Source organism: Heloderma suspectum, chromosome 3, assembly GCF_057233095.1.
Source record: "Heloderma suspectum isolate Gila_16-S chromosome 3, 16-S_ref, whole genome shotgun sequence".
Classification (NCBI taxonomy): Eukaryota; Metazoa; Chordata; class Lepidosauria; order Squamata; family Helodermatidae; genus Heloderma; species Heloderma suspectum.
The window spans coordinates 267,233,158-267,243,650 of NC_139460.1; the positions used below are offsets into that span (position 1 = coordinate 267,233,158).

The following is a 10,493-nucleotide window of genomic DNA, read 5'->3' on the forward strand; positions in this document are numbered from 1 at the left end:
CCCTGTTTACAAGTCCGATTATGCAGGAGGAGCTAATCTCCACACGCGCGGAAACAGAAAGCTGGGGCTCAGGCACAGAGCATGTTAATACGGACCTTCGAAAAGGACGAAATGCAGTCTACAAACTCCTATCAGCTTGTTTTGGAATCAAGCACTGGGGCCAAGCCCTCACACTTTTCAGGGAGAGCCGAATGCGAAGGCGCTTCTTTAGCTAAGGCAGACCCACAGCATCCCAGCGACAGCGCCAAAAGTCCTGCGGCGGCCATTTTGTCCCCGCAGCGGCGCATTCATTTGGGTCACTAGCCCAAGATGGCGCCGGGAGAGGAGCTCACCATAGAGCTCCACGTCAGAGCGCGCCCTCTTCGCAGGAAACGGAGGACCACTTCCCCGCGCCAAACCGACACGCAACTCGCTGAAGGGGCGGGCGAGCAGGGGGAGTCGCTAGGCCACCTCCTGGCGCAAGGGCCGTTTCCCGCCTCAGGGCCTTTCCCTCCCCGCTCCGTTTGTACCTTCATTACCCTTCAGTGCTAAGGCCGCTTCTTCCGCGCCCACACAGGGAGACGGGGGGGGGGGTTAATTTTTAAGACGGCCGAAATTGCGCGTTTTTCCCTGCACCAAGCAGGCCGCTTAAGCTGCGCTCGCAGACCCTGCGTATTACCCGCTCGCCGTAGTTCTGCTCCCCGCTGTCGCTCATCCTCCCGCCTCGGAGCCTTGAACACCGACCACGGTTGTGAGCAGCGCCAACCCGTCTCCTCACGAGCCTTCTCCGCAGAGGAAGTGACGGAGCCGCGGCAGCCCCGCCTCTGGGCCCGAACGTGCCGGGCGCCCGCTGCGTCCCCACCTTCCTTTCTCTGAGGCGCAAGCGCTTCCCTGCTCCCCGCCCCGGGGGCGTACTTGCTTTGTCGGGGGCGGGGGGCGGCGCTGTAGTCCAGGGGAAGTTTGTGCCGTGGGCGGTTGGAGCGAAACGTAGAGCCCCTCGTGCGTACGTGGAGTTATTTGTCTCGAGGTACTTTACCTCGCAGTTAACGTTTTGAGCTTCGTTGCTATTTTGGAAAGGTCCTTCTGCAGTTTTGTTTTTAATTCATTCCTTTGGTTGTGCTAATATGAGTGCTTTGGTGGCATACATAACCTGGGGGAAAAACCCCGATCCAGCTTTCTTGAAAGCTACATCCTCCCTCCAAAACATGTGTAGGCTTGGAATATAAAAAGTCATTGAATATCCAAAGATATATGTATCCTTCAACCATATCAACCTGCCTGGTCACTGTGGTCATCAGGTGGCATGCTCCTGATGGTTCGGCATGATGGACCTAGGACCTGACTAGTCCACCTGGAGAAGAGCCCTCAGTGTGCTTGGCCGCCCTCCTATGGAATTCCCTGCCTCTGGAGGTCAAGCAGGGCACCAAGGTAGTGTTGTTTTCGGTGCCTCCTGAAAACATCTTAATTTGAAGAAGCCTTCCTTGAATGACCAGCCACAGTTTTTACCAGTACTCTGTTTTCAAAACAAAATGTTTAATATGGTGTTTTATTCTTTCTATCTTTTACTGTTCACCACTCTAGAATCTCTAGATGTGGGACTGTATATAAATGTAAATAAATAAATTTTCATTTATATCTCACTTCCTGCAGTAGAAATCAAGGCTGTGCACATAAGATTTCCAGGTCATCTGTCATCTAGGCATGATAGCTTAAGCAAGGTTGCTGCATGATATACCTTCAAACTATGATTCCAAACATGGAATAATTAATGCACACACCAAGTGGTGGACTAGTGTTCAAATCCTCACTCAGCCATGAAGCTTACTGGGTGATCTTGGGCCAGTCATGATCTCTGCTTTTTCTGATTCACAGGATAGTGGTAAGGATAAAATGGGGGAGGGAAGGAATCATGTTTGCTGCTTTAAAGCCCTTGAAAGACAGTCAGAATGGGAATACAGTAAATAAATAAAAATTGTGTGGTGCTTTTTAAAGTTACCAAAACACTTCACTTACAGTATCTCAGCTGACTCCACACAGCAGTATAGACTACTGTTATCATCCCCATAACACAGATAAGAACATAAGAGCCATGTTGGATCTGAGCAAAGGACTATCTAGTCCAGCATTCTCTTCCCACAGTGCCCAACCAGATGCCTTTGGGAAGCCCACAAGCAGGACATGAGTACAAAAGCACCCTCCCACTCATGTTTTCAAGCAACTGATATTGAGGCATACTGTCTCTGATACTGGAAGTAAGATAGCAACAGCCTGGCTCCTGTGTGACCCAAGCTGCCCTTTTGGCTCACCCCCCTCCTGGCAACCCATTTGACCAAGGAATCATCCCATCTGTGTTGTTTGATAGGCCAGTCCTGCCAAGCAACATTGCAGTAGGATGCAGCATCCCACTGTGGTAGTCTCGCCCCCACCCTGAACTGCTCTACAATCAGTGGCAGCAGCTGCCACTCATGAACTCTGAGAGTCTCCCCTGCCCCCATCTAAGAAATCTGAACAAGCAATGACTGAAGGATACTGTCTAACAAGTTCCCATCCCCACCCCCTCCCCCCAGAGTCCCAACCTGAAGCCTCATCAAAAACAAGGGTGAGGGACAGGGATTCCTACCTAGCAACAAAAACACACATGGTAAAGCCATTGCCTTCACTGAACACCAGTCTGTACGGAGGTGACCCGGAAATCAAAAGATGCATTTGCAGGGATACCAACCACTCATCCAAGCAAGGCTCCCAGGCCTTGGACAGTGGCTGGACAGACAGTAGGGTAGCAGGTGTGATGCCTCTCCTAGAACCAATTCCAAGTTGAAAACATCTTCACCTGTTGCATAACTGTCTGTCATGGACCATACAAGGCTGCAGGAGCCTGCCTGGAGCAAGTAAATCAACAACCCCACACAGGAACAACCAAGAGTATCCTGGCCACTGCTGGTAGTCTGGATAGAATGTGGTGTGCTTTGGATTTTGTTTTGTGAGGCAGCAGCCTCTGAAAAACAAAAGGAGACATGGCAGGGAGGTGTGTGGGGTGGGAACAACAAGAAATAGGCAGTAGCTGGTCCCTGACCCTGCATGCATAGTGAGTGGAGAGTGAGAAGGTGCTTCCTGACGGACAGCTTCTAGTGCTACTAACCAAAAGGCACTGTGCAGCTATTCTGCCCTTCTTCCCTCCCTTAACAGGCATGTTGTGGTAAGAAAAAAGATGGAAGAAGTCGTAGGAAAATATGGGAGGGTTACAAATGGAAGATGATGACATCTGGCCTTTTCATAAAATTCTGTGTTTGAGGCAACCCAGTGAAAGAGGGAGCCGTGGTACGTTAGTGCTCATGCCTCAGCCTCTGCCAAAGGGGAGGAAGAGGGAAATTGCAGTGACTGTGGGTATGCTTACCAGTTTTCCCCTTGGAGGTTATAGGGAAGCTCTGTGACTGGGATGGCGTCAGCTTTTTCTGCTCTGTATATCTGAGTTGGGCTCCTGCAAAGCAATATGTTCTCATATGCTGAGTATTTCGACAGCAGTTTCAACAACTGGAGCTAAGCACCTGGTCCTCCTTGCCAGAGATCTTAGCTGCATGTGTGGGGACATTGATCTCCACTTTTGGGAGGGAAGATTTGTTAGCATATGACAATTCACACCAGACAGAGTTACAGCAGCTACACATTTTAGCCAGAGCCCCCATCCCTTACTAATGTGGTACTATGGCTCAGCACCCCAGTTGTGGGAGTGGAGAGGGAATAACCTGCATGTGAGGTTCAGTGCCTCCCCAACAGTGATTCAAGCAGGTAATTTTAGACCCTGGACTCAATGGTTTTATATCTCACCCATCCACCCTTTAGATGGCCATTGTGAAGCAGTTTTATTTTAACTTAATTTTTTTTCCAGATTAGATCTGAAAACTCAAAAAACACTGGAATGTCTGGATTCTCTATAAAAACTGAGTCAATGCATGGTGTCTGTTCCAAATTAAGCAGTTTAGCTAGTCTGAAAGCAAGCAAGGCTGGCCACAAAAAAGCTTACTGTTACCCTGTTATTACAGTTTATTTAGCTGATTTGTATCCTGCCTTTCTACCAAAAAATGGCATTCAAGGCGGCTTATGGGCTCAATTAAAATTGATTAAAACAATAAAAAATATATTAAAATACAATAAAAACATAACAATTGCAGATTAAAATAATAATAATAATAAGCTCCCAACCCAACAGGTGCACTTACAGGCAGGGGTGTCATTAAGAAGGGCCCACGTGGGCACAGGTCCTGGATCTTTTTTGAGCTGTGCCCCGGATCTTTTGAGCTGTCCTAATTGCCATTTTTTTTTTACATTTTCCCATTGATTTGCATTGGAAAACTTAAATGGCCATAACTTTTTTAGTTTGTATGATAAATTCATGACATTTGGAGGCTTGGTAGCTCTCATGGAACTGATTGAATCTGCCAAATGTCAGGCAGTTAGGTCCAGAGGCTTTTGTGCTAGTCACAGGTAAAATTTGATATTTTCAAGAAAATGTGTCAAAGCAAAGAGCTATAATTTTTTTGTGCTTCCACATACATGCATGGAATTTGGGGACCTGCTAGACCCCACAGAGATGACTGAGCATCCCAAATTTCAGACAGTTAGGTCTAGTGGCTTTTGTAAAATTTGCTTTTTCCAAGAAAATGTGTCAAAGCAAAGAGCTATCATTTCTTCATTCTTCCACATAAGTGTACGGAATTTGGGGACCTGGAAGCCCCTATAGAGATGACTAAGCCTGCCAAAGTTCAGACAGGTCTAGTGGATTTTGTGCTAGCCACAGATAAAATTTGCTTTTTCCAAGAAAATCTGTCAAAGTACAGAGCTATAATTTTTTTGTGCTTCCACATAAATTCATGGAATTTGGGGACCTAGCAGGCCCTATGGAGCTGACTGAACCTACCAAATTTCAGACAGGTCCAGTGGCTTTTGCACTAGCCATGCATAAAGTTTCCTTTTCTCAAAGTCTAAAACAAAAACTAAAAACTGTCAATTCACCCAGGGGATTAGAGATCCTAATCAGAAGGTGTTTAAGGTGACCATTAGGAGGTCACTATCCCTAATCTCTAGTGTAGGGTATTTTTGAGGTGCAAAAACCCTCTCTCCCCCTGCTTTTCTTTTCTGCTGTTACATGCCCACTGTTGTGAGCTTGCCTGCAATGAAATTTTAAAGAGGGAGAAGGAAGGGAAGAAAGAGCTCCATGTGAAATACTGATTTTACTGCCCCAAACTGGAACCTTTGGCTTCTGCAAAAGTTTAGTAGCTTCAGTACAGCAAAGGATCCAATCAGCCTCCACAAACTTCTTTCTCCCTCTCCACTTTAATTTCTCCTAAATAGCTGTAGGACTCAAATATTCCCAAAGGGAGGGTTAGGACTATGTCTATGTGGTATGATCGAGAAACTGCTGGGGCTTTTAAATAGGTTCTACAGTTTTAAAAAAGCTAGAAAAAGCCCTTAGCCACCTCAATCTTAAAGTTCATTTAAGTACATGCAATTTTTACAAACCCTCCATAGCCTCCTAAATTCCTCTGAAGTACTACCTCTCTGAAAGGAGCCACTTGGCTTAGGGAATTCTCCCCCCCTCCCGCATTTCCCATCACCATTCTTCTTTTCTTCTTCCCTCCCCTCCCCTATCCTGTTCTTTCTTTCTCTTCTTTATTCCACCCACAGCATATCTTGGGGAATTCTTAAAGAGAATTCTCTTCAGTGGGCAAGAGAAGTTCTGAACTGTATTTGACTTTATACAAACAGACAAGAGGGTTGGGTTTTCTCCTTCTCACTCAAGTCTTTGAGAAAAGTGGGTTCACATGGTTGCAGAGAAACAAATCTGGGGCTGTTTTGTTTGTCAGTTGCCATTATCCAGCAATAGGAAGGCTGTAGCTCAGTGGTAAAGCACATGCTTGGCATGGAGAAGGTCCCAGGTTCAATCCCCAGCATCTCCAGGAGGGCTAGGAAAGAATCCTGCCTGAAACCCTGGAGAGCTGCTGCCGCCAGTCAGTGTCAACAATACTGCGCTAGATGGACCCCGGGTCTGACTCAGTACAAGGCCTATATTCCTCTGAACAGAAAGCTTTAATAAAAATAGGAGTTTGGGGTTTGTTTTTTAAGTGGAAGGGAGATAAATATTGCTAATTTATGCAATCCTATGTATGCCTACTGAGAAGCCCCATTATGTTTAATGAGGCTTACCCTCAGGAAAGTGCGCATAGGATTGCAGCACAAGTTACTTTTGCAGGGAGGTTTGCACCTTGATGTTCTGCATGTTTACTCAGAAATAAGTCCTGAGCTGTGAGCATGGTACTGCAGGCTTAATACAGTGCCTACCCAATTCTGCCTAATGAATTGCCAACTTTTTCAGCTCAGTCCTATGCATGTTTTGTCATTTGTGGGTTTGGGTTTTTTTTATTTTTGCATGAACTCTAGCTTCAGTGGTAAGGGAAAGGTACTTAGTGCATGCTCAGAGTTTCTCCATAACTGAGCCCTGGTTTTGAAAACAGACTCATTGGCTGAATCCTGGTGAAGTCTTGGCACAAATGAAGTTATGGGGAGGAAGATACAATGAGAGCTTGTGCATAAGAAGGAGGAGGTAGAGAGGAGTTGCACAAAACAAGACATCTGTTTTTATGAAGAGTTGCTGGAGGATGGTAGGATGAGGAGGGATGGTTGCATGGAGGGGAATAGAATGGGTAGGGGGGAATGTAAGTGCTCAGTGGTAAAAGAAGAACATTCCTCACATATTCAGAGGCAATCTCTATTTAAGAACCTAAGAAGAGCCGTGCTGCGTCAGACCAAGCTCCATGTAGTCCAGCATTCTGTTCACACAGCGGCCAACCATATGCTCATTGGAAACTCACAAGCAGGATATGAGTGCAATAGTACCTTCCCACCCATGTTCCCTTGCTGCTAATATTGGTGAAATATAAATATTCTAGTAATTCTAAATTAGAATGCATGTATATCCTTCAGAAACTTTGCAGGTTTCTTGCCTGGGGGAAACCTCTAATGACCTGTGCATTTTCATACAAATTTACCCAAAAACTATTGGGGAAGGGGTGAATGGAAGGGAAAGCAAATCACTCTCTCCCCCAAACTGGAGAACTCCCCTTCCACATGAACTGCTGCACCTATCCTTCTGAAACTTTGCTGGTTTCTTACTTAGGGACAACTGTAGGCTGTCTGTAACTTTCAGAATAATGGTCCACAAGGAACATAGGGAGATAAGTATGTCCTCTTTTGGAGATCTCAAAATGTCAAGGCCACCCTTGTTGCTATCATTCTGAAATTTGGCAGACATGATCTCCTCTGATGGGGCAATGAATCCTGAATTTTTTATCCAATTCTTCCAAGGAATTAAAACATTATTGGCAGTTCCCTTTAAAAGATAATCAAAATATAAACCCTGCACCTATTTTTCTGACATTGGGCAGGTGTAATCACCTTCTAGGGGGCTACTTTGCTTGAAATTATCCAGTTCTGACCAAGAGAAAAAAGTTACAGGGTTGTTCTTTTTCTAGTTTCCCATGGTAGTCAACAGGAAGCATAAAGACTCATTTTTCCAAACCTTGACTCAGGTTTGGTGCTGAGCTGAAATGGTCCGACTACAAATTGCCCTGTGCAGAAGTGGGATGTTTTCCAAAATGCTGAATCAGGGTCTGAGTTGAAGTGGGGTGGGTGTCAGGAGCGCCCTAGTGGCCTCTTTCAGTACACTCCAATAGCCAACTCAAGATACAGATGAAAGGATTCTTTTCAAGGCTTTAATCCTTTTACAACGTAATGACTCTATCAGATGCGAATTACCAGCGACTAAGCAATGAACAGCAGAGTAGCCTATGCCCCGGGTAGGCAGTTGGTCCCTGTTTGAAGGAGAATCACTTGAAGACCCTGAACTTATGGGCTAGGGAGAGATCCTCCCTCTTTCCTTTGGGTCCACGGGACGCAGCCGTTGCTTGTGCGCCAAACGGGCACTACGCCTGCTTTCCGCGCCCTCCATCGCTTGTCGCTCCCTGCGTCTGCGTTGAGCATCTAGCAAGCCCCCCTCCCACACTTTCTCACTGCCAGGGTCACTATCTATCTCAGGAATGCCGGCAGGAGGAATCTCTGCCAGCTGCTGTGCCTGTGAGGGATGAGCTGGCTCCTCTCCCACGGATTGCTGATCCTCCTCAGAATCAGAACTGCTCTGGGGTTCTATTGGCTCAGTTTCCACCCTGACAGTGGGGGTCAGTGCACACTTCGTATGTATGTATGTATGTAATCTATACACACATGCATGCACACTGCATGCACGTACCACACACACACACATATTAGACATGCGCTTAGACGTGTATATGTGTGTATATTCAAATTTGTGTTATGGGCCTGTGCCCTGGATCTTTTAAGACCCTAGCAATGCCCCTGCTTACAGGCCAAAGGCCTTCTTTAATAAAGCAGTCTTTGCCTGCCAGTGGAAGCACAATAGAGATGGAGCAAACCTAGCCTCCCTTGACAGCCTGGAAGTGGTCCCTGAAAAGGCTCTCTCTTGGGTCGCCACCAAGCGCACCCCTGAAGGTGCCCATCTCAAAAGAAGGGCCTTTCTAGAAGAGGTTAAGAACTGAGCAGGCTTGTATTGGAGCAATGCGGTCTTTCAGGTAGCCTGGTCCCAAGCTGTACAGGGCTTTATAAGACATAGCCAGCACTTTGAATTTTGCCTAGAAACAGACTGGTAGCCAGTAAAGCTGCTGTAAGAAGGGAGCCCTATGCTCCCCGTTATTGGCCCCAGTCAACAGTCTGGCCCCAGCATTCTGGACCAGCTGAAGATTCTGAAAAGTTCTCGACCCATGTGGAATGCATTACAGTAGTCTAAATGGGAAGTAACTAAGGCATGTGTGACCGTGGCCAGATAAGACGTCCCTAGGATCGGGCGCAGCTGGCACACTAGCCTCAGATGTGCAAGCGCACTTGTGGCCCCCGCCGAGTCCTGGGCATCCCTGTTCAGAGCTGAGTCCAAGAGTACACCCAAACTGTGAGCCTGAGTCTTCAGGGGGAGTGTAACCACATCTAGCACAGGTTGAGTCCCTGTTTCCTGATTTGCCTTTCAACTGATCAGGAGCACCTCTATCTTGTCTGGATTAAGCTTCAGTTTGTTTGCCCTCATCCAGCCCATTACTGACATCAGGCACCGATTTAGAACCAGAACAGTGTCTTTGGATTAAGGTGGGAAGAGACTGAAGATGCGGGGTGTGGGAGAGCTGTATAAAGATTCACATATGCCCAAACGGCGTAATTTCTCCTGTAGTGGGAAACCTGTGTGTGGTTCTTGTTTTGAAAACTAAGGGATCAATCCTATGGCTGCTAGACGGAGTCTGGGGGACTGTAGGATAATTCGGATTCCTGGAACTGCCAGGAATCCGAGCTCCCTGCGCCCTTCCCCTCGCAGCTGGTGTGAAGAGAGCTGTGCTGGCTGTCTCTCTGAGCTTGCAAAAGCGACCTCGGCGAGGAGGGAAAGGGGTGTGTGTGTTGGTGGGTGGGGAGGGGAGGGGAGGGGACTGGGGAGGCCAGTTTGTGCCGTATCTTGGGGCCTCCCCAGCCTCCTTCCCCCGCTCCCTCTCCGCAGAGCCCCAGCTAGATGGGCAAAAAAGCCCACCTAGCCAAAATACAGAGCGGGAGGAGCACAGAGGCAACAATCGCCGTCACCATTTCTCCCACTCTGCATTGGTTGGCCATAAGACTCAGAGGATTGCGCCCTAAGTGTTTTGATCATTCCCTACAGCACAGAGTTGGGATAAGTGGGTGGTCTCAGAATTAGTGTCTGTCAGTGCAATCCTCTATATGTTTACTCTGGGGTAAGTCCCGTTGAGTTTCGATGCTCTGAGGGGGAGGGCTTGCTGACCATACCATGGTCTACTGAAGTTCATTTGGCCATGGTGTGTAGAAGGGCCTTCTCAATTGTGGCACCCACCATGTGGAATTATCTTCCTACTGAGATCAGGCAGGCTCCTAGCAAGGAGAGCTTCTGCCAACAACTGAAGATACTGAAGTTGTTGAAGAACAACTGTTTCCCCAGGCATTTTCCTGACTGCTAGCATTGTCAGCTACTCCTGGTTATTTTAATCAGATGTTATTGTTTTTAACATTGTTTATTAGTTTAATTGTATTTTATCATGATTTTATCTTGTAAACCACTTTGGGACTTTATTTAAAAAAAGAAAAGTGGTATACAAAGTCTCATAAACAAACAAACAAACAAAATAAAAATGGCGCTTACTCTCAGATAAGTGGGTATAGGATTCCTGCCTTAACAGCTAAGATTTTGTCAATGTTTGGGGGAAGCAGAAAATGCCACTTTGTACAGCTTACAAGGAGCAGAGACAATTGAGTAGATTCTAAATGGTAGAAAGATAAACATCTCTTTTAGAGGCTTACAGAAAACAAATGTTAATTAAGATGTAGTAGGTGAATTCTTGTTGTTTTTTCTTCCTTCCTGGAATGTAGATCTGTGATACTTTCTTTTATCCCTGCTCTTC

At 46.6% G+C, this 10,493-nt stretch overlaps 1 protein-coding gene across 7 annotated transcripts in view; it reads right to left on the reverse strand.

Moving 5' to 3' along the window:
* TRA2B (transformer 2 beta homolog) overlaps positions 1-779 on the reverse strand; it is a 31,436-nt gene extending 30,657 nt beyond the window's left edge. For all 7 annotated transcript variants that reach the window (XM_084846880.1, XM_084846879.1, XM_084846884.1 and 4 more), the window contains exon 1: positions 659-779. In XM_084846880.1, coding sequence (XP_084703006.1) covers positions 659-694 — 36 coding nt within the window. In that variant the 5' untranslated portion in view covers positions 695-779. The remainder of the gene's footprint in view (positions 1-658) is intronic.
* Positions 780-10,493: the final 9,714 nt, after the last annotated feature.